Raw genomic sequence first — 24,167 nt, 5'->3', positions numbered from 1 at the left:
TAAGATCCCCGAGCTCAGGGCTCCCTCCCGTTTGCAAGGCGAGAGGGGAGCTCAGGTAGAACAGATAGTGATTTTGCTCTTAAGAGGTAACTACTTACTTGGGTGCATGTCTATAATGCCGATTTGGATTAGTTAATTAACTTAAGTTGCATGATTTTGGATGGTTGGAGGAAACCGGGAACCAGGAGGAAACCAACGTGAGCACGGGAAGAACGTGTAAACTCTGAACAGAAACGTCTGTGGCTTGGTAAAGACTAGAACCAGTGACATTCCTGCTGCGAGGCAACAGTGCTAACCACTGGGCCACCGTGCCACCAATTTAGGAAAGGAGGAGGAGTAGGGTGGAAGGGGGGATTCTTCAAAATGAAGAAGGCTGTTATATGGGACTTGGGGTATTTATAGTGGCTTAGGAATTGTCTGATTGGTGAATCAGAAATTGGATAATGCAGAACAAGCAATCATAAGCACGTGATCCTCGAAATTAGTTTATAAATAAACGTCACTTCAAGTTCTAACTAAAGAATGATTATGTATTTAAATATTAGATAATCACATTTAAACCCTAATTAATATTGACACTGTTTTATTGACAATTGTAGCTATAAGTCAGAGGTGGCCAAAGTTGGCCCATGGAAACCTTTGTTTTGGCCCACCATCCCATCTGAAAAGAGAAGGGGAATGATGGGGAGTTGGTTGAGAGTTCTAACCTTTAGTTCCTTTGTTTAATTGAGGAGCTACAAAAAAAATGTTTTAATTAAATGTTAATGCTATAATGCAGGGGTGTGTAACTCGGTCCTGGAGGGGAGATGTCCTGCAAAAATTAGTTCCAACCCATTCAGACATACCTGGCTAATCAAGCTCTTACTAGACCTTCTAGAAACATCTTTTCAGGTGTGTTGAGGCAAGTTGGAGCTAAACTCTCCAGGACTGAATTTGGACACCCCTGCTATAATGATGTAATGCAATTGAATCAGACTTTTAAAATGACAGACAGAGGACAATGTACAAGACAATAGTGAGCAAATCAAGGCAAAGGCAAATTATAAAACGTTAATAATGATACTGCATCAATAATTAATATGTTTTAAAGCAACGTTTTCTAGTTATTTTGAAATATCAGCAAATAAATTACCCATGGTAAATGGAATATAATACGGTTTGGTATGTAACTTCAGCCCACCGCTCTCAATCAAGTTTGATTTTTGGCCCTTTGTATGAAAAAGTTTGGGCACCCCTGCTATAAGGGAATGCACTGACTTGTCCGAAAGCTTTTTTATTTTGCAGTTTAACCTCATATTTAGAACTCAACTCGTGTGCAATTATGAAAAATACAAATTTTATTTAGAAGTATTTTTTATGACTTATTCATCTGTCAAGTAGATTTTCAAAATCTTTTAATAATGAAGATATAAAGTTAGAAAATGTAAAAAAAAATTGTGAATATGTAATACATTAATAGCTATTGCATATACATATATATATATTGCGAACATTCATAAATGATTTCCTAAAATGCTTTATTTTCAATCTACATGTTTAAAATACAACGTAATGTGAAATATTTTGGATAAACATCAAACTAAAAGTGGGAACTTTTTGACTTACGAACAATTTATGAAATTTCATCAGTTTTCTATCTCATATAAGAAATTCAACACTTGTAAATGCTATCCCTAAAGAATACATCTAACAAAATTCATATTTCATATATACATAAAAGAACCACAGAACCCTCCTTATTTTAGAAGGTATTAGTATATATAAGATAAGAAATGCAACAACAAACTAATTCCAATTCTCCAACAAAAAAATCCAATCGCTCCAAGAGGAAAATCATTGGTCAGTGTTAATACGAGATATTATTCGGAAAAGGCTTCTCCCATGTGAAGAGTTCAGATGCCAAAACCTCTAAGTGCCATGTGAAATGTTCTAATATTAACATTTTTCTCAGGCTCATATGTCTTGATTTAGTAATTTCACTTTTATGGCAAAGAATATGCTGTTTTCATTGCTTTTAATATGAAATAAGTGAACAAAAACATGAGAAGAACATTCCAGATGGAACTCTTCATGTGTAATCCCAAACAAAGGAAATTCATTATACACAAAATATACCCGGTCCATGCATTTATCTTAAAATGACTGATATTGCAGAAACTTCTTTCTGTCAGGAAAGTGAGGGAACTTTGACTCGCGTGTTTTTTTACATGTAAAATCTCACAAAGGTTTTGGTCGGATTTACATAATTATTTAAATAAATCACAATCAATGAAACAACTCTTCAACTTGAAAGATGTGTTATTATTTTAACCCTCCTGTCATGTTCACATTTTAACTGCTCATAAATTCGCACGAAAAAGCTAAAATTGCCCTTGCTAGACCCAGAGATTGGCTGAAAGAAAGAATTGGTATGAATTGAACTGACAAAATGTAAAATGTTTTCTTGTGAGATCAGGCTGGAGGATCGGCACAAGCATGTAAAAGAGATGTGTACCTGCAAAAGATTGTTCAGTCTGAAATGTGTGAGTGATTTGGGGGAGTGTGTGGGGATGTTTTCTGTCTGATGGATGAATATAGTCATACCCATTCATTTCCTATGGTGGTCACTTTTGACCGGGAACAACACAGGTGTAACAAGGTTGATTAAAACACTCAAAATTGAATAAAAGAGGCGATCAGCACTTTTATAAGTGCTGTGTGGAGGATATCCTAAGGCCGTGGGGCAATCAGATGTAAAACAATGTTTTTAAGTGTTTTAAGTCGTAAATCGGTCAGATCTAATCACAAAATAAAAATGAAGAATATATATATTTATATTATATGCAAAATTATTTGTCCACAAACAAAAATGTCTTAAATCCTCTCCCTCATTTTCCCATTTCTTAATTTAAATTGATTCCTTGCTTAAAGCTATAGCTAACAACAAAAATCTACAAGTAGAAACTCATGAAAGTATCATTCTTCCAGTAAGTTAATATTTGACTTTTTTAATTTCATTTAATTTTCTTGCCTCACAGCAAGAAGGTCGCTGGTTCGAGCCCCGGCTGGGTCAGTTGGCATTTCTGTGTGGTGTGTGCATGTTCTCGCCGTGTTCGAGTGAGTTTCCTTCGCGTGCCCCGGTTTCCCCCATTGAATTGAATAAGCAAAATTGTCCGTAGTGTATGTGTGTGAATGAGTATGCATGGTGTTTCCCAGCGTTGGTTTGCTGCAGGAAGAGCATCCGCATTGTAAAACACATGCTGGATAAGTTGGCGGTTCATTCCGCTGTGGACTAAGCCGAAGGAAAACTAATGAATGTTCTTATCATTTTGTAATGGTATGTACGTGTATTTCAGTCTTTCACAGATTATTTCCTGGTTTAAACTGTACTTTTCTTCTTTTCTAAATAAAAGTGACATGCCCGCCAGCCAAGACGCACGTGTCAGTTACATTTTCATTTAAATATCAGTTTTTCTGATCTAAATAATTGATTGTATCAATAGAACATCACACGAAAACGAGTTTTCTCAATCCAAGTAATCCAAAACAAGTGTTTATAGAAAAGGAACGACTCCATAACTCAAGAACTACAACTCCTACAAGATCAACGACGTGAGCGGAAATGATGTGACTTATGATCACGTGATGCACAGCGGAAGCCTCCAATCAGCGTACAGTTGTGTCGCTGCGGCTAACATCGACCCCGGGAGATCCTTGAGGTAACGCTAATAAACGCTTTTATCGCTATAATAAGCAGGGATGTGAAGTAATTTCGACGTTCTGTAAATTATCATCTATTTATTTGAATTCGCTGCTTATTTAACACATCACGACGCTCCCCGTTTTACATAACCGTGGGTCAGTCGGCGAATTTGATGCGGCCTAGTTTGAAGCAGCGGCAAGCTAACCACACCTAGCATTAGCTGAGCACACAAACCATAAAATCAACAATTTTAAAAACTCTAACCCGCCTGTAAAACATCACAATGTTTTTGTGTTTTCAATATAACTATTGTGTCTATGTATTTCACTGAATCCGTCATGAGGCTTAAAAGGTGACCAGCAGGCTATGCTAGCGTGCGTCAGACGAGTCCAGTCCAGTCAATTGTTTACGTGAAAACAGTTAAGACTCGACACAGTTTGTTTTAAACATGCACTCATCTTAAATGTATTAGCAATGTAATATCATTTGCTACCCGAAACGTATTAACAAGGCAATATTGTTTGCTTTCAGTATATTGTCGTATGGTACCAGTAAAGTGACTTTTTCTTGTATCAGTAACAGTGTCTGCCACAGTGATTTAATGTTAATCTGCTTTTTTTTTTTTAGTTTCCCAACATGAGTAGCTCAGAGGAAGTGTCGTGGATTTCTTGGTTTTGTGGTCTACGGGGAAATGAATTCTTCTGTGAGGTTTGTATTGTTCTCTTTGTTTTCTGTTAGATTGTAGGTGTGTAATGATACACAAAACATAACAATTGGGTGTGTACCTCCTGTTTGAAGACATATAGAGGCACATAAGGAAGACAAAATTGCTGTTTTATGGTTAATTGAACCTGTTTGATGACCTTTTTTTCTGAAGGAATAATATTACTTCCATATTAATATAATTTTAAATGGTTAAAATATCCAGCAAAGCCAAAATTATTGCATACAGTTGCTGTACAGTTTCTACAATGTATCCAGTTACGTCTAATAATAGGTATGGGGCCGGTATAAGACTCTGACGGTATGATAACCTTGGATAAAAATATTATGGTTTGACGGTATTGTGATTACTGCTCTAAAATATATTCTTTTTAAATGTCTGGGTAAAAAAACAAGAACTTTTTCTTCTTTGAACACAATATATTTAATTTTTTGAAAGATTTATAATATTTTGGAGCAGTAAACATGTCAGGCTGAATAATTCAATTAAATCACTGACTTCTGCTGTCTTAATTCCTTTCAAAAACACTCATTTCTAAATGGGTTGGTTGGATGATACGATTGTTATTATTATTATTATTAGTAAGTTTACATTTGATAATTATTGTATTTAGATTTGAGTATTTTGTATTAGTATATTATTCATGTTTAAGTATTAGCTTTATTGTTGTGATTTTGTGAATGAAGACTTATTTTGTCTTCATTCACAAAATCACTGTGAATATATATATATATATGTATATATGTATAAATATATATGTATATATATATATATATGTATATATGTATAAATATATATGTATATATATATATGTATATATGTATAAATATATATGTATATATATATATGTATATATGTATAAATATATATGTAAATAACGAATCTTACAGACACCTTAGGAACAGTATTACAGAAAATTTTGACGGTTTTAAAACCTTGACTTTTCCAAACCGCAGTATACCTTGAAATCGGTTATCGTCCCATGCCTAGTATTTTAAATTGTAAAGAAATCAGTGTTTTTGAAAGTAATGAAGACCGCAGAAGTCAACAATTCATTTGACTTATTTACCCTGACATGTTTACTACTCCAAAATACTTTAAATGTTTCTCTGATTAAATTTTTTTGTGTTTAATGGGGGAAAATGTCTTGTTTTCTACCCAGACATTTAAAAAGAATATATTTTAGAGCAGTAATCATGATACCGTCAAACCGTGATATTTTTATCCAAGGTAATCATATGTTCAGAATGTTACACTGGCCCATGCCTAACATCTAATGCGCTAATGAATAGAAAAGCTCCTAATTGTGTCATTATTTAGAGGGAATAAACTATTTTCTCAAGTTTATCTCTTAGAAGCACTCACTAAATTAAGGTATATTTAATGCTAGATGACACAAGCTGTTTTACTGATTGAGCGGTTACATATGATGTGAGATGTTATTGAGGTAAAGTTGGTTTTATATTTGCACATTTGTACTTTCACCGTTTTAATATAATTTCAGAAAAGTATTGTTTGCAAATTCTAAATAGGGAAATCATATAATCAGCCAATGACTATCAAAGAACAGCATTGTTCACAGCCAATTAAATAGTGCTAATGTTGTTTTGTAGTCATGCCTGCATGTTATTTCAGACTGAATACTCACAGTAGCATGTCACCAATTGTCACTGTTCAAAAATAAATGAATGTGTGAATATAAAACCAACATCACTACAGCTGAGATATTTCTTTTGTGCTGTGGTCAGCCACTTCTCTGAGTTTCATGTAAAATCAATGTGATTTGGAACATAAGATTTATCTTTAACTAAACAACGCTTAGAAGACAGGAAATGTAGTTTACAGAAAAATTTACAGTTAATGTCTGCATAGTGTCTAATAAAGCTTTATCCAGCAACAGAAAGAGCACATCAAATTGACAGAACATAGCAGATCAAATTGAATGATTGATCTGTCAAATAAAGCCCTTTATGAAGAGTACTGAAAGTGTTTCTTTGATGCATGTGCACTAATAGACCAGCTTAAAATGTTCAGCATGCATGTTTCTATACAACCTGTAAGGGAGACTAGGGAGTGTTAAAATCATTAGCATAATTGAATAGGTATGAACTGCACTGTTGAAATCACCATTAGACTTGAGCATCACCTCTGCGCTCATTCTGAAATGATGTTGTAGGAATGAATTGAAGTCTCAATGCTTCCCACACATAGGCTTTACTTGGACGGGCTGCCCGGGTATATAAAGGGCCGCTCAAGTATATTTAGTGACACTTTTTTATTTTTTATTTATTTTTTACTATTATTATCATCCTTTTTGTTTTTTTTTGTTTTTTTGTCCGCCCAATATAAAGAAAGATCCACGAGCGATTGAGTAGTGGAGAATCTCTCCTTTACCCGTTTTATACTGCTCGTTTTGTGTGCGTGAGAACTGTCAACACTCCCACTAACAGTCTCATGTGCTCTGCAGACCCACAGAGGCGTTTATAAATCGACTAAAATGTCCAGGATTTGATTTTGCTCTCGTTTTCTGAGCTATCTTTAATTTTTTACACACAGCTGCGAGAGACATTAAATCAATCCTTTAATATAAATGACTACGGAAAACGTTACTAAATTCTCAGAGAGGATGAAATGACATCTAAATATGCTGCAGAATATTTGTCCAGCATTAGAAATGGGTAATCAACTCATTTGTCTTATTTAAATAATCTACTCGTTTTATTCTTGTAATTATTATCATTTTTAGAGAGATTGTCTGTTTTTATTAAATTTTTCTGTCATTTTTCTCTCATTTGCATTTTATTAATTTAATGATATCAATATATTACATATTTTATGCAACTAAAATGCTTTGGCAATATAATGGCATGCAAATAAAGCAACCTGAACTTGAATGAGAGATAGAGCGGAGCAGATTTGATCTGTCAGTGGGTGCACATGACTCCTGAATGGCATAAAAGAGAGAAATAGTGTTTTTATTTTAACCGTCAGGGTTCAATGCTGAGGATTTTTTCTACTGGTTCAGATCTTTACTTGCGCTACCAAAATTTTCACTGGCTCCACCAAAAAAAAAAAAAAAAATATATATATATATATATATACACACACATACGCACACTCTATATTATATAGTGTAAATATATATTTGAACAAATTTGCTCGAAATGATGCAAAAACAACCACTTTTCACGTTTTTGTGAAATATGTGTCCTAATAGTGTTTTTAACATCTCAAAAAAAAAGTGTTTTGGTGTTTCATGACGCTTTAACTATTTATGCGCTGTGGGTAAAAGGTGTGCTTCAATCTGGTTACCCCCGCAAGTTTATTTCATATCTGTGGGAAGCACTTAAAGTGTAATACAATATACAGAACAAACCACAATATGCCTAAATAGCTAAAACAGCATCTCTCTGAAACACTGCTGTTTTTCATATAAAAATAAAGCAGAAAGCAGTCTGCTTTTGTAAACCTGTATTGTTTTTAGAACAGTTTTATTTTTACTGACCCATTCTAAATGTACTTTTCTCATTTTCTTCCCCTCTATACAGGTAGATGAGGACTATATTCAGGACAAGTTTAATCTTACAGGTCTCAATGAGCAAGTTCCCCATTACAGACAAGCTCTGGACATGATCCTCGATCTGGAACCTGGTCAGTGATTTAGTTTTTCCAGCCAATCTGACTTTTGTTACATGCATTATGGTCAGCATTTCTTTGAAATAATTAGACCTTAAGCTTTAATTAAATGCATTAACCCCCCCACCTGTCACTTACATGAGACCAACCAATAACAAAACCAGCATTCAGTCAATTCCCAATGTATGAGGTCAAGTCCTGCTAAATTTTTCTGGCTCTTGTTGGGAAGCAGTGTCATGTGAATAGTGAGATGATTCTTGTGTTCATCAGATGAGGAGCTGGAGGATAACCCTAACCAGAGTGACCTGATTGAGCAGGCTGCTGAGATGCTCTATGGGCTGATTCATGCTCGCTATATCCTCACTAACCGTGGCATCGCCCAGATGGTATGATCTCCTCTTTAATTTTATTAAGTCATTTAAGAAAGATGTTGTTTTGTGACAGGATGTGCTGTTTTCTCTTGCAGCTGGAGAAATATCAGCAGGGAGACTTTGGCTACTGTCCTCGTGTTTACTGTGAGAATCAGCCAATGCTGCCTATTGGTGAGTGTCTGAGGCTGTTTTGCCTGACTGCTGATTCTCTCTGATTTCTGACTGATAACAGAACACTAACCCAGTTTTCATGTATTAGAAAAATGGATGAGGTGAAAGTATTGCACATAGACGTACAATTATTTAGTTCAGTAATATAACCATTAAAACAACCACCGTATAAAATTCCTATGTATAGAAATAATAAATAAAGGAAATGAAGCATTTAATTGAGCACTGGAGGCTCTGTCTTTATAAGCCTCGTGTCTTTAATATGGACACTTTTTGTGTAGGTCTATATTTATATTATATACATAGTTAAAAACAAGTATTATTTACATATTGGCTCATAAATCCTTGTGCTTGTTTTTAGTTTGTCGTCATTTTATTATTATTTATTTTAAAATTCTATAATCTGTGCATTTTATTTGTTTTTATTTCACCATGACTTTACTTTAAACTAGCATTTAAGCACAAATAAAATGGGACTCGTACACTGTATTTCACATCGCCTAGTTTGCAGATTTCATGAGCACAACCATTACAGCTTGTAAAAAGCAAACAAGCAGATTAAAACAGAAGGAGTAAATGTCAAAGACTCGTGTGATCTGACGACAGTGTAAACGGTGGAGCCTGTAGGATAAAGCATTAGCTGGCCAGTCAATTAAGTTTGTTCGGTTTGCACAAACTTTGGGTAACATGAAGGCAGCTCAACTTGAATCACTCTTTGCTGTCATGGTATTATGGAGCATCTGAGCAAAGCTACATTCATGGTGTCTAAAACCCAGAAATGGTGCAAACTTAACTGGCTAGCCAGCTAATCTGGCTTTACGGTGCAGGCCACTGCTCTTCAGGCGGTCCATCGGTCACATGAGCTCAATATAAGCTTGAAGGAATGAGTTTTTTCCCTCTCCAGGCCTCTCTGACATTCCAGGCGAGGCCATGGTGAAGCTCTACTGCCCCAAGTGTATGGATGTGTACACACCGAAGTCATCCAGGCACCATCACACTGACGGAGCTTACTTTGGCACCGGCTTCCCTCACATGCTCTTCATGGTGCATCCCGAGTACCGGCCAAAGAGGCCTGCCAATCAGTTTGTGCCCAGGTTTGTCCTTCCTCTGATTTTCTCAGATAAAGTCTACAGCAGTTCGGTTTGATCATAGTTGTTGTCTTTGTCTTCTTCCAGGCTTTATGGTTTCAAGATTCACCCAATGGCTTACCAGCTCCAGCTGCAGGCAGCCTCCAGCTTCAAGAGTCCCGTCAAAGCCATCCGCTAAACACCTGAGCTGGGATGGGGTGGGATATGGGGTGGGTTGTGTGTCCGTCAGCAAGGGCTCACTCTTCTCCTGCAATTTTGATTCGACCGAGACCAACATTTAAATCTGGAGAGAGTGAGACTATAAAACACTCTGGGGAGAAACTAAAACCTTACCTCTGAAACACTGTACAGAAAATGAGGTGTTCCTTGTAAAAAAAACAAACTACTTTCAGTTCTTAACCTCCACATAGAAAATAAAGATCTACTTAAAGATAGATAACTGTAGGATGGCTCTGCTCGCTCTCTGGTTACTGTTTGTTTTAGTTTGCTAATGCTAACATATAAAACAGTCTTGAATTGATGTCTTGTCAGTTCTCGGTGTGGTGGATGGTTGGCTTTGAATGTAAACGTAGGGTTGATTGGTCATCAAAACCCCATTTAAATCAGCTCAATCCCCTTCTCTGATATTGGCTTATTGAAATAAAAAGGAAGGCTGTTGCATGATATAGGCAGTATGTTTTGGGTTTAAGTGATGTCGCTGGGATTGTCTTTGACTGTTTTTTGTTGACAGACTGCAAGCTTTCACCGCATGCGTAAGAAAAGAGCAGAAATGGGAAGACAAGTGTTATCAGGAAACGCCATCTTAATTCGACATGTTTTTGTTTTAATATTTGGTCCTGCACTCTTCAGACTGACGCCAACCTGCTGCGTTCCTCCAGTGTCCAGATTCTTCAGACTAATTTGATTAGATTGACCACAGTTAGGACGTTTTTTATGTTTGGTATGGGCCCAGGTTTTTCTTCTCTTGTTTAAAGTATTTCTTCTGGTAGAGAAGAGTCAGAGTAGAAAATATCATATGGGTTTGACTGCATTTCTTTTGTGTGTGTAATTTCTTTTCTTTGATCCTGTTGAATGTTTTTTTTCCTTTACAGCTATTGAGGAACCAGGGTTCAGAATTCACAATAAATGTCTTTTCCTACAACTTGTGCTTGAGTCCTGCATTTGTATCAATATTGCATTTTGTAATCAGTGTAAACTAAATAGCAGAAGTTAATTTATTTCAGAAAGTCTTGCATTTCCTGCTCATTGTGTATCAAACTTACTGAACAAAGCTTTTCATGTAGGAGTCAAACAAAATACCTACATCGTAACTTTAAGGCATGTGTACAATGTGTGGGGAGAAAAAAAGATGGACATTTACATTGTCTACTGCATCCATCTCACGACCAACCTAAATCAAACATTAAAAAGGCCAACCCACAACAGGGATTTGTACTTTTAAGAACAACAAAAGAGTACAGAATAAAGAAAAGGTGCCTTCTCATTAATTCAGTAACAAATATGTATGAAATGTAAACATAGATAACGTCTTCATTTACTGACGCCAAACAAAATAGGGTTTTAATCAATCCAACCTACTGCATGAGATCTGATAGTTTTACCCAGCACACGAGGCATGGATATTAGTGTAAACACATCTTTAAAAAAATGGTGACAATGTAGATCTGCAAATGGAAATATGAAGCGCATGCAACAAAGACCAAAAACAACATGAGTAACTAGACAACCCGCAATCTGCTCAATTTTTCATCATGTAGACGTAAGATCGTTGTATAATGTGCAGTCGGTTTTATTACTTGACTGCTGCCAGTTCACGTGATGTTTGTATATGGCTAAACAGAATCCTGCAAAAGTCTTTTTTTCCTTTAAATATTTCCCTTTACCACTTACAGTTCTTCCTTGACTCCATTGAGAATAAGAGGTTTGGTAGCTTCACGCTTCAGGAAGTTGATGAAATCCTTCACTTCACGAGCTCCCTGAAATAGAATATAGTCTTTTAGCTCACAACTAAGAATAAGTTTCTAGTAAACAGAGAAAGCATCGATTAAAATTCACCCATTAATGCAAATTTGCCAAAAAAATTAAAATCACTCAATAATAAACATTGTAAATAATTTTCAGTTTCTTACATAGTACACTGCTTTATAAGACTTCAATGTATTAGGGGCTCGTCTCACCTGTGGGGTTTTTTTTAACGCTAACTCTTTCCCCATCGAGCTTAAAAAAAAAAAAAAAAAAAGCCAGCCTGTTACAAGTAGTTGTGGTGTGTGTGTGTGGTGTTTTTCTCTCTCTCATTTTGAATTATTTGCAGGTGCAGCGGATTCGGGCGGATCGTGATTGGCGGCGGCTGTATTTAAAACCTCAGAGCATGGCTTCAGCGGCTCCCCGCTCTCTCGATTTCCCGCTTGTTAATTCTCTGTGGAGATATTGCTTGAGTGAGAAAAATGAGTGTTTGTTGCTGATGTCTCTTATATGGCATTTTGTGAGATGCCGATGTAAAGTTGTATATTCTAACCGGAGAAACCCGGTTTTCTGTCTCATGTTCTGAATTGGAGCATGGTAGGGAGGTTTGCTGCCTTCTATTTATTATTTTCGTTGTCTGCTGTGTTGTTAGTAGGGAGGTAAATTCTCTGTATTTTATTTTCTTATCTATGTTCCAGGGAAGTATTTTAGTTTGGTTTAATGTCATTTATTTTGGTTGAACCCCTCCTGATGTCATTTTTGCTCCTTATTTTTCTGTAACTAAATCATATTATTTTCTTGTTAATTCTCAGTGGTTTGTGTCTTTTGGTTTATATTTTGGGGAGAGAGTGTGGGGACACCAGGGATTATAAATTATTTAATCCCTGTTCTCTTGTTACCTTTTGGTTAAACCTTTTTGATTGAATATTTTCAATTGAATTCATAACCTAAATTTGACAGCCCTTCAATTTTTTTCTGATATGACTATATAACCATATTATATCTCAAATCAAAGAACCGAGTTGCTACCATCCAAATGTTGCAGCAGAAATCAAGACTCCTCAGAACAGGCAACATTTTTCCAATCTTCTATTGTCCAATTTTGGTGAGCCTGTGTGAATTGTAGCCTCAGTATCCTGTTCTAAGCTGACAGGAGTGGCACCCAGCGTGGTCTTCCGCTTCTGTAGCCCATCCGCCTCAAAGTTGGACATGTTGTGCGTTCAGAGATGCTCTTCTGCATACCTCGATTGTTAAGAGTGATTTGAGTTACTGTCGCCTTTCTATTAGTTGGAACCAGTCTGGCCATTCTCCTCTGACATCAAGGCATTTGTACCCACAGAACTGTCGCTCACTGGATATTTTCTTTTTTTCTGATCATTCTCTTTAAACCCCTAATTATGGTTGTGTGTGTGAAAGTCCTAGTAGATCAGCAGTTTCTGAAATACTCAGACCAGCCTGTTTGGCACTAACAACAATGCTTCTTCCCCATTCTGATGCTCTGTTTGAACAGCAGCAGATCGCCTAGACAATGTCAACATGCATTGAGTTGCTGCAATGTGATTGGCTTTGTCAAATTAGAAATTTGCATTAATGAGCAGTTGGGCAGTGGCAGGTGAGTGTATATTGGGTGAACTATCCCTTTATAATGCACACCATAGTATAAATAAACACTACCTCATATCTTTTTGGCTCACTCTTTCTCCCAGCAGCAGCAAAATATATTGTAGGAAATCTGTGAAAGAAAAAACAACATCCAGTCATTAACAATGCCTCCCTAAAGCAATCTGTTGTATGATGTGTGCTCAGCTATTTCTACTTGCCCTTGCACATCATAGCCTGCAGGAACATCGTTGACAGTTGCATCCATCTTGGCGATTACAATATTTGGATCACTGTATAGCTAATAATCACACAAAACCACAAAAAAAAAAAAAAAAAACCAGCATGAGAATCAAATCAGAGTTAAAACTGATACCGATGCCTTTTCATGTCAGGTAAACCTCACCATTTCTCCAAGTGCTGTGTATTTGGGCTCCAGTTTCTTGCAATGGCCACACCATGGAGCATAAAACTCGATCAGCACGTCTTTCTCTGGGTCATTGACGATTTCTTCAAACGTATCTGCCACAACCACCTGTTCACAGACATCATGCTTATAGTGATACAGCAAATGAATTCAATCAAGTGCATTTATATCCTCACCAACCTTAACCACTCCATTGTTTATGGCAGGAACAGGCTCGGATTTGACGTAACGCTTGAGTCGGCCAGCAAAATAGTCTTCTAGAAAACTCTCTAGTGATTTGCCATCTCGTCTGCAGAGGATCCAGATTTACAGTTAAACCAGCCATTATTAAAGCGCCAGGAAATGTGGTGTAGACAAATGGAGAATATTAATACACGTAACATTACAGTAGTGGAAAAAGTTCATGATTATTATACTTTTAAGGAGAACAATGTTAATCAGTTTAACAATATATAATCTCATTTACCAAACATATCTGGTCAGGCATATTTTTATTCATTTAAAATAAAAAGTCACAGTTAAATTCTGCCTAATCCTTTATATATTTTAATTAACACAAGTTCACAATTTCATCAATTTTCCTTCAGCTTGTTCCCTAATAATCAGGGGTCACCACAGCGGAATGAACCACCAACTATTGAATGCAGAGGATACCCTTCCAGCCGCAACAATATGCCATTTCATTTAATATTATGCTAAAAATATTTAAGTAGGCACTGCACTTGAATTTTATGTGTCCTCTATTGATATACAAATATTTTTAAATATAATTTGATGCAGATCCTATATTGGGTTGTAATGTCACTTATGATGAATTTTATAAACTGTTACTCAAAGTATTAATATATACATTTAAGTATTTAGTATGGTGGCCGAGAGAGCTTAACATGCTGCAATTTAAGAAAAACACGTGAAATTACAAAAGACACCAACAAATTAAGAAAAGACCGTCCGTTTGACAGCACACGTGCTGCAAATCCTCACAACGCAAACAAATTTAAAAAAAAACACGCTGCATTTTCTCACAACACAAACAATCAATAAAATGCACTGCATTTTCTCACAAAGCAAAATGTTTTTACAAAAACACGCTGCATTTTTTCACACTTGCAAAAGCAACGGAACACAACAGAAATATTTCAAGTGGATCCAAAAATGTGCCGGACACCACTGTGCTGTGGCTATTACTCAGTGAATTTGTAGGTGATTTTGTAGATGAGTTGAGATTTTGGTTTGTTTCTTTTAACATCCTGATTCCTGTGTCTTTTGTATTTTATTAGCCTACAGTGCATCCAGAAACTATTCATAGCGCTTCCGTTTTTCCACACTTTTTTATGTTACAGCCTTATTTCAAAATGGATTAAATTCATTTATTTCCTCAATTCTAGACACAATACCCCATAATGACAATGTGAGAATTTTTTTGAAATTGCTGCAAATTTATGAAAAATCAGATGTACAGAAGTATTCACATCCTTTGCTCAATACTTTGTTGATGCACCTTTGGCAGCAATTACAGCCTCAAGTCTTTTTGAATATGATGCCACAAGCTTGGCACGCCTGTCTTTGGGAATTTTCGCCCATTCCTCTTTGCAGTACCTCTCAAGCTCTATCAGGTTGGATGGGAAGTGACGGTGTACAGCCATTTTCAGATCTCTCCAGAGATGTTCAATAGGATTTAGGTCTGGGCTCTGGCTGGGCCACTCAAGGACAGAGATGTTGTGAAGCCACTCCATTGATATTTTGGTGGTGTGCTTAGGGTCACTGTCCTGTTGGAAGATGATCCATCGCCCCAGTCTGAGGTCAAGAGCACTCTGAAGCAGGTTTTCATTCAGGATGTCTCTGTAGATTGGTGCTTTCTTCTTTCCCTCTATCCTGACTAGTCTTCCAGTTCCTGCTGAAAAACATCCCCACTGCATGATGCTGCCACCACCATGATTCACTGTAGGGAAGGTATTAGCCTGGTGATGAGCGGTGCCTGGTTCTACAAACGTAACACCTGGCATTCACTCCAAAGAGTTCAATTTTAGTCTCATCAGACCAGAGAACTTAGTTTATGGTCTGAGAGTCCTTCAGATGCCTTTTGGCAAATTCCAGGCGGGCAGTGGCTTCTGTCTGGTCACTTTACAATACAGACCTGATTGGTGGATTGCTGCACAGATGGTTGTCCTTCTGTAAGGTTCTCCTCTCTCCACAGAAGAACGCTGGAGCTCAGACAGAGTGACCATCAAGTTATGCAACAATTGATAAATGCGGGTAAATGCAAACAATTTACATGTGTGCTTTTAAATGGATGAAAATCTTTACTAATTTTGCTGGCTTTTTTTGTAATTGTATGCATTTTCTTAAATTGCAGCACATTATGCTCTTTCGGCCACCGTAATTTAGGGTCTGAAAACAATATTGTTTATTTATTCCAATGCAGGACGTTTTATTAATTTATTTGCATTGTGAGAAAATGCAGCATGTTTTTGTAAATTGTTAGCTTTGTGAGAAAATGCAGTGCGTTTTATTGTTTGTGTTGTGATAAATGCGTGTTTTTTCAAAAATGTATTTGCATTGTGAGGATTTGCAGTACGTGTGCTGTCAAACGGAAGATCTTTTCTCAATTTGCTGCCATTTTTTGTAATTGCATGTGTTTTCTTAAATTGCAGCACATTAAGTTCTCTCGGTCACCGTAATATAGGGTCTGAAAACATATTGTTTATTTACTCCATGGTTTGTTCAAATTGTTCATTCTCAGGTAGTTTACAGTCAGTTTTGATCACAGTTCAAAATAAATGCACTTCCCTAAAACACTAGCAGTAACCATAGCAACTCGGCGATAGTTGCCATAGTAGACATTCCTGTTTCATCTCGAGAACACACACACATGCTGCATCAAGAAGCCGATGTTTATAAACCAAAATACAAATATGCTCAAACATATTTGTGAAGAGGTAGCTAACTCATGTTTCTACGAGCTATTAGATGTGCCTTTGTCATTTATATGCATACACGATCTCTCTCTCTCTCTCTCTCTCTCTCTCTCTCTCTCTCTCTCTCTCTCTCTCTCTCTCTCTCTCTCTCTCTCTCTCTCTCTCTCTCACCTGCGCTCTTTGCCTCAGGGAGACCTAACAAGTCATAGCTGATAGAAATTCTGTCAAATATTATGCTGCTGACACATTTCTAGATTTAACCTGTCTAATCCTTGGCAAATAACCAAGGAATAAGCATGTCACTGAGTTGCTATGGTTACTGCTAATGTTTGAGGGAAGAGGATTTATTTTGAACTGTTGAATTTGAACAAAACTCACTGGGAACTACCTGTGCATTAAAGGATTAAAGGACAGCCAATCAAAATCAAAATCAAAACAATCAAAATCGTGTCGCCTATCCAAGTTTTAGGAGCAACAAATAATAACTAGTTTACTACTAGTGTGATCTAGTTGATCATTTGGTATCAGAAGTGTCTATATGAAAGGCAAAAGCCTCTAGATTACGCTTATTTTACCGAAATAAAATATGATCATGCCTTGATTTTTTTTATTATTTAATTAGGACAGCAAGGTCTGACCTTGCTTACACAAAAGTCTTGTCATGTTTGACTCCCATGAGCTTGGACGACTGCATCCATACATCTCTCCAATGACCCAAATAACTTATTAATAAAGTCATCTGGAACGGTAAAGAAAGCGTTCTTGCAGGACTTCCAGAGTTCATCAAGATTATTTGGATTCATCTTCAATGCCTCCTCCTTCATCTCACCCCAGACATGCTCAATAATGTTCATGTGCGGTGACTGGGCTGGCCAATCCTGGTGCACCTTGACCTTCTTTGCTTTCAGGAACTTTGATGTGGAGGCTGAACTATGAGGAGCGCTATCCTGCTGAAGAATTTGCCCTCTCCTGTGGTTTGTAATGTAATGGGCAGCACAAATGTCTTGATACCTCAGGCTGTTGATGTTGCCATCCCCTCTGCAGATCTCTCACACACCCCCATACTGAATGTAACCCCAAACCATGATTTTTCCTTCACCAAACTTGATTGATTTTTGTTAGAATCCTGGGCCCATGCGGAAACCAATAGATCTTCTGCAGTATTTGTGATGATTGGGAAGCAAATTAAACAGATGATTCATCAGAAAAATCTACCTTCTGCCACTTTTCCAAGTGATCAACTAGAAGTCAAGTTATTATTTGTTGCTCTTAAAACTGGGATCAACGACAAGACTTTTGTCAGGTAGTGTACTTATGTCAAATCTAGATAAACAATAATAACTATGAAGCTGCCTCTTAAATTATTATCAGAGTCATACATCTATGATTCTAATAATGTGTACAAAAAGGCTTAAATTAGTGTTTATTTAGTGTTAGTGGTTTGTAGTGGCACATCCCATTTATTCAAGGAATTTGAGCTGTAAACCATGTATAACCTTTTCTATACCGAATGGTTCCAGTATGAATTGGCTGTACTTACGTAAACTCCTCCCTCATACTGTATTTGTCTCCTGTTCGTGTCCTGAGGGTGACAAACGGCAACTCATTTCCATCTGATGCACTCAGTCCAAACTCTTCTTCCAGCTCCTCCATAAAGTCATTACGGTTCGCCACGGAGAACAGCAGGCCCTGAGAACTGAACTTAGTTGCCACCTTCAGCACTCTGAACACAATATAAACAATTAAGACAAATAAGTACAAAACAAATGTGTGCCAAGTTAAAAAAAAATACTTCCTTGCTGATTGTGATTGACCCACCTGTTCCTCCAATAGTTGGAGCCTTTGGGGTTGTGAAGATAATCCAAGTCATAGTAAGCAGTCAGTAAATCCCTCTTCCTTAGTACATCCTTATTCTCTTTGGTCAAGTGCGGACAGAGCCCAAAACTACAGAGCAAAGACAACAGTGATGTCAGCAGCTGCTGTCTGTGTGTTTGTCATGTGAGCGTGTGTGTCGTATGAGTGTCTGCTCACATGTTGTCTCTGATGAAGCGACGCAGGCCTGTGACGGACAGTGATCCTGTGTGAGGAACCACACTCTCCTCAAACTTACTGCTCAGTCTGGGCGCTCGAAACAGAAGAATGGATCTAAACAGAACGAGTTTACAAATCTTTAAGAACCAGCAATGTTTATAGAACCACACCACACCAAAATCGAAACATTTCAATAGATTAAATAAATTTAATATTGAATATGTAATTTTTTTTAAATAAATAAATAAAATATTATCATTTATAACAGATATATAATTATTTTTTTTAGGGGTTTTCACCTTTATTATGATATAGGACAGTAGAGATTTCAGACAGGAACGCAATGAGAGCAGAGAGAGGGGAAAGATCAGCAAAGGACCTCGAGCCAGGAATCAAACTTGGGTTGCCGTGAGCACTTCTGTGTTAGATGTCAGTGCACAGTACCACTAGGTTATTGGCGCTGTCAGATATTTTATATTTTAATCTATTTTAATGTTTATTTTAAGTGGCAAAAGCTGAATTTTCTGCGTAATTTTTCCAGTCCACAGTGTCACATGATACTTGAGAAATAATTTTTAATATGTTCTTACTAATAAACCTCTCATTTTATTTTTATCTTTCTGTAGCAAAAGTAATACACTTTCTCATGCACCCTTGCTTAATAAATGATTATCTTTTATGCTAATTTCTGTTAATGTTGTCTGGGTTGTATTATTGGAATTTATATTGGAATTATATGGGTTGTTTTTTGAGAATTTAAAAACTTACTATAAAAGGCAAAAGTCAACATGGTTTCAACCAAGCATATTGCACTAGGATGTTGCACTTAGACTTACGCATTTAGAATGTAAACGAACCAATTCAACCAGAAGCAAATATTCTTTAGTTATGCAGTTCATATATATGAATGACAGACGAGTTGTCTTTCCATGGTTTCTGCAGGTTTCACTAAATCAAATTGAAGACTTTTTGAGAACATTATAAATAAAGTTCATACTTCAGGCATGTGATCAGCCGAGAACAAAAAGAACGAAGATTCCATGTGATAAATAAACAGCTAGCTAGCCAAAATTTCGAACTGTAAAAATATTAAGTCCAGATGAATTGAGTAGCCTAATATACTTTAACATTTCACCCTGAAAAAAATATCATACATAGCTAAAACGTTTATCACTTTCACTTTCCTTCGGCTTAGTACCTGCTTTTTAAAAGTTTTAATTAATTACAAATTTATAAAAATATATTTTATAATATCCTCTAAACTTACGAAACTTTCAGGTATTACATTTCAGGTGCTAGGCTGTAGCACTGACTAAAGAAGACATAAGGACAGATGACTTGCAGAGGATAATAACAAAAGTGCGTCCTAGTTTTATTTATAATGTACATAGAGCGCACATGGTCGTGATGTGCAAGTGTGAGAGTGGAAAAAGTGTGCAATGCCAAGCAAGCATCAAATCAAATCGATTTCAATAACAATCAAACCGATTCATAAATTGATTATGTTTTATACACAGTAGCCTAGGTTAGGTCTACAATTACATCTCTGAAAGATGTCCGGAATGAAGCAGTTACTGCTACTTCTTGTGTGCAATGATGAACACTGAAGAGGGGAACCATTAGATTGTTTGCATTAATGACCCAGCCCTCACACACACAAAAATAAATAAATAAATAAAAATCAGATTTACACAAATTACAGGGGTCGCCTCATTGAACTCAGAAAATATGAAAATCCATATTTATATGGAAGACTCATATCCCTGATACTTATAAAGGGCTAAATGCTGAGGTTTTTATTTTTTCTAATGGCCTGTCTGGGGCAGTGGAAAAGATTTTTACTTGTCCCTGTAGATTTTTACTCGCTTGTCCCTAGGTAACTATAAATGCTTGCACTTTAAGACAAAAGTTACTGTAAAGAAGACAGTTAAAGCATATTGGTAAATAGGATTTAAATAGATGCTTCATTGATAAAGATAGATATATCAAAATTTTATAAATCTGAAAAGTTACTGTGGCCTTGGAGATCCCAGTAAACTGTATTTATAAAGTGTAGATTTGTATTCTGCATATTCCCTAGCTTCCAAGTCCAATATAAGCACATTGACACCATTTTCCATGTTCAAGTCATTATTCTGTTAAACTCAGGCGCATTGTTTGTCTGTTAGACAAAAAATGGCAAATTATAAGGGCACATCTGTGTTATGGTTGTGTTGTGGTTGAACACCCATTAATCAAACGTCCTGCAAAGGTTGAATTATTGATCCTTAAAAGGAAAAAAAGAAGAAGTTTATTTACTCATGCGTGACACCATATTTCTGTCCAAGCTGGAGGTCTGTGGTGTGGGCAAAGCGGAAGCTCTCCCTCATTAAACTGGCTCCTTTAAGAAACTCAGCGAGCTGAGAGCTGTCAGTCCCTGAGAACAACCCTGAGAGATGGAGAGATGGTGAAAATGTATTCAAATTGAATGTAAATATTCTAATGCTTGTCATTTTAGATCTCAATATTATATTTACAGTGCATTATAGGTTTTCACGTATAGCATGAACAATAGACAAAATATACAACTAATAAATGTATTTACCAACTACACTGGCATCAAAATGGTTGATGAATTTCTCTAGATCATGCTCACTATGCAGAAGCACAGAATCAGGACCGGCCTGTTTCTTCATATACTCCACGATTCCATCTGTTTGGGAAGTATATCATCAGCAACCTTGCATGTGACACACATCAATCAGAATGAAAAAGAAACTTACCAGCGGAGCGCGGCCCATCATACGAAGATGATTCCTGTCCGTTACGAAATATTTTGAGTGTTGGGTATCCATTGACCCCGTAGTGCTTACAGATCTCTGTATTAGCGGTACAGTCCACCTGAACAAAGAAAGTCAAACATCCTTAAATAATTAGATGAACACACACAGATAACACCTCTCTGCTTATTCCCCTGCAAACATCACTACATCACATAAGCCTTCTTCATACTCAGTGTCCATAAAGTTTCACAACAAAGCGAGATCTATCAGAATAATCTGGCTCTGTGCTGACGATTGCTGCAGAAAATCACTAAGGCTCATTTTGTAAATGCCAAAACTGTTTTTAGTAAAAGCACTTAATGACTAGGATAATAAAATAGAGAAATACACAGTATTTATTTTTTCAGTTATTTCTTAAGATCTAAAACATTTAAAAGATGTACACATTTCATGCACTTTGAAAGTCAAATTAAATTACTTGCCAAAATCTTTCAAAGCAATATTTATGTTGTGTTGGTAGACTTAAATATGTAAGTGCGTCATCCATTAAGACAGTTTTGAACAATTATAAGTTAAATTTACACTCCATTTATTCTACCTGCATTTATAATGGCATTATATATGATTATATGCTTTTATAATTTCATGTAACTATACAATCAAATACTTTTTTTTATTTCTTATAATCAAATAATTCTAATGAAAAATCTAATTTTATTCAATCAATGTTTTATTTCTAAAATTACACAAGCACTGATGTGTAATTTTATTTATATTAAAAAAGGACAGTTAAATCAATAAGTGGTATTTAAATATGGTAAAACATAAACATTAAAATTCAGATTTTCTTTCACATTCTCTTAATAATGTAAAGTTAATCAGATGCAATAAGGTTTTAGTTGAGAAAAAAGTAATATATAAAATTACAATTCTTTAGGTCAAATTTATAAATTTTTAGCTTAGTATTATAGTTATTATTTTATTCTATTTATTTTTTTAGGTTAGGACACAAATGATATTTAATGCCTTTGACAATGCTTTCAAACAGTGTGTATTTTAACCTGTATTCATTGTAGCATCCTAGTCAGCAATTTTAGGAAATGCTAAGATCAATACCTTGTACAATAAATGAGTGGTTCCCCAAATGGTGGTCGGGACCCCCTGGGGGGGTTGCAGGACAATGACAGGGGGTCGTTTGGTGATTTCCAAAAGTCAAATAAATTTTATTAAACTAATATAATTGCCATATTTTATCCAAAAAACACAGAAAATAAAAATAAGATTTAATAGTCACATAAAAAAACAATAACAGGCAAATGAAAAACCATCACTCTTTCAATATTGTTTTTTTCCATAGGATTGGTGTGTTTATGTTAGCTTAACAACACAGCAATAGTGTCAGATGCAACAGATTGATTTTATAGCACCAGGTTAAGATTTCTGACACCTTCAAATACATTAAAAATAAATACAGGCCACAACATTGAGAAAGATCTTTGAGTGGCGATCTCCAAAATTAAACCAAGACTAGACTTGTGCTGGAAATGTTGTGCAGACCAGCCTTTTTGATGAGGTTAATATTAAATGAGACAAATTAGTAAATGACTATTAACATTTTATGATTGTTAGACTGTTGCACTTTTTTGTGTTGTCAATATGCTTGTGTTTATATAGGCTTATTGTTATGTGCGCTACATTTGTATATTTATAACCACCTCCAAGAAATGTGGGGGTCGCGAGTCGCTGGCATTATTTCGGGGGTCGCGGGCTGAAAAGTTTGGGAACCCCTGCAATAAATGTTGATATAGGAATTGCTTCAATTCTTCTTTTGCATCTCTGTTGATTTTATATGATTAGCCTATGTCCAACTCCTATGCATCTATCAATTATCATGCAGGCATAAGAAGTAAGAACAATACTGTACATGCCAATTCCTCAAATGTCAAAGGCAAGACATACACAAATGCCCAGCAAATACACAAATTTCCTACAGCAAATCACTCACCTTAGCTAAAGCAACTGTGCCCTTCAGTCGAGAAGCTGCACTTTCAAACTCTGGGGCAAGTTTCTTACAGTGACCACACCTGAAAACAAACCAGAGTAGAAAATAATAATCAATCAAATGATATATGTTAGAATGTTTGCATTAAATAATAGCAATGCTGCTGTTGAATAACGAACATGAGATATAAAATAAAAGTATGGATTTTATTAAACGAGGATTAAGAGTTTCGCAAAAAACATGACGTTGCTTTATTAAAATAAACAACGGTTCTCCCACAAACCTACTTTCCTCGAAATTGCCAGCTGTATACCGGTACCATGGACAGCTCACGCCATCACATACAGCAGCACTGTACTGCGAGTTGCAAACGCACGTAGTCATTCTCCTTATTTTCATTTAACAACTACATATTCACATTTGCACAATTGAATCTGTAAATGAATCATTATTGTCTCACCATGGGGCATAAAACTTCACCAGCAGGGTCTCGTGCTCGGGCGCGAGGTAGTCGAAGTCCGCGTCTGTCAGCTTGAGCACATCACTGTGTTCACGCGCCGACGAGCTCAACGAACACAGCAACACACACAAAAGCCCGCGCGAAATCATTTTATCCATCAGGGCAGAAAAACAGAACAATTTCCGACATGCAGAAATAACACTGGATTTAAATAAATGACCCTGACCGAGCGGTTCCACTGATATGTGTGTGTGCCAGTGTGAAGGGCGGGATGAAAACACAGTGTGTCGCTGAAGTGGGCGATGATTGGCTAGTCTTTCTACAGCTGATGAGA

The 24,167-nt window shown here is 36.3% G+C and overlaps 2 protein-coding genes across 2 annotated transcripts; one reads left to right on the top strand and one right to left on the bottom strand.

Annotated features, from left to right (window-relative positions):
• Positions 1-3,610: 3,610 nt before the first annotated feature.
• csnk2b (casein kinase 2, beta polypeptide) lies at positions 3,611-10,813 on the top strand. Its single transcript, XM_056480183.1, has 7 exons — positions 3,611-3,698; positions 4,310-4,390; positions 7,955-8,057; positions 8,313-8,428; positions 8,509-8,584; positions 9,489-9,678; positions 9,760-10,813. Exons 2-7 carry the CDS (start codon positions 4,319-4,321, stop codon positions 9,848-9,850), a joined length of 648 nt encoding a protein of 215 aa, XP_056336158.1. The 5' UTR covers positions 3,611-3,698; positions 4,310-4,318; the 3' UTR covers positions 9,851-10,813.
• A 93-nt stretch (positions 10,814-10,906) lies between these two features.
• On the bottom strand, positions 10,907-24,120 carry pdia8 (protein disulfide isomerase family A, member 8). Its single transcript, XM_056479713.1, has 13 exons — positions 23,834-24,120; positions 23,377-23,455; positions 21,372-21,489; positions 21,194-21,301; positions 20,908-21,037; positions 18,610-18,723; positions 18,397-18,522; positions 18,119-18,301; positions 13,841-13,949; positions 13,640-13,768; positions 13,455-13,534; positions 13,309-13,366; positions 10,907-11,648 (listed from the first exon to the last, which is right to left on the bottom strand). The coding sequence occupies exons 1-13, from the start codon at positions 23,989-23,991 to the stop codon at positions 11,559-11,561; spliced, it is 1,482 nt and encodes a 493-aa protein (XP_056335688.1). The 5' UTR covers positions 23,992-24,120; the 3' UTR covers positions 10,907-11,558.
• Positions 24,121-24,167: the final 47 nt, after the last annotated feature.

This window comes from Danio aesculapii, chromosome 19, assembly GCF_903798145.1.
Source record: "Danio aesculapii chromosome 19, fDanAes4.1, whole genome shotgun sequence".
NCBI classification, from domain to species: domain Eukaryota; kingdom Metazoa; phylum Chordata; class Actinopteri; order Cypriniformes; family Danionidae; genus Danio; species Danio aesculapii.
The sequence above is the reverse complement of the archived record's forward strand: the minus strand, read 5'-3'. Positions and strand labels throughout refer to the sequence as shown.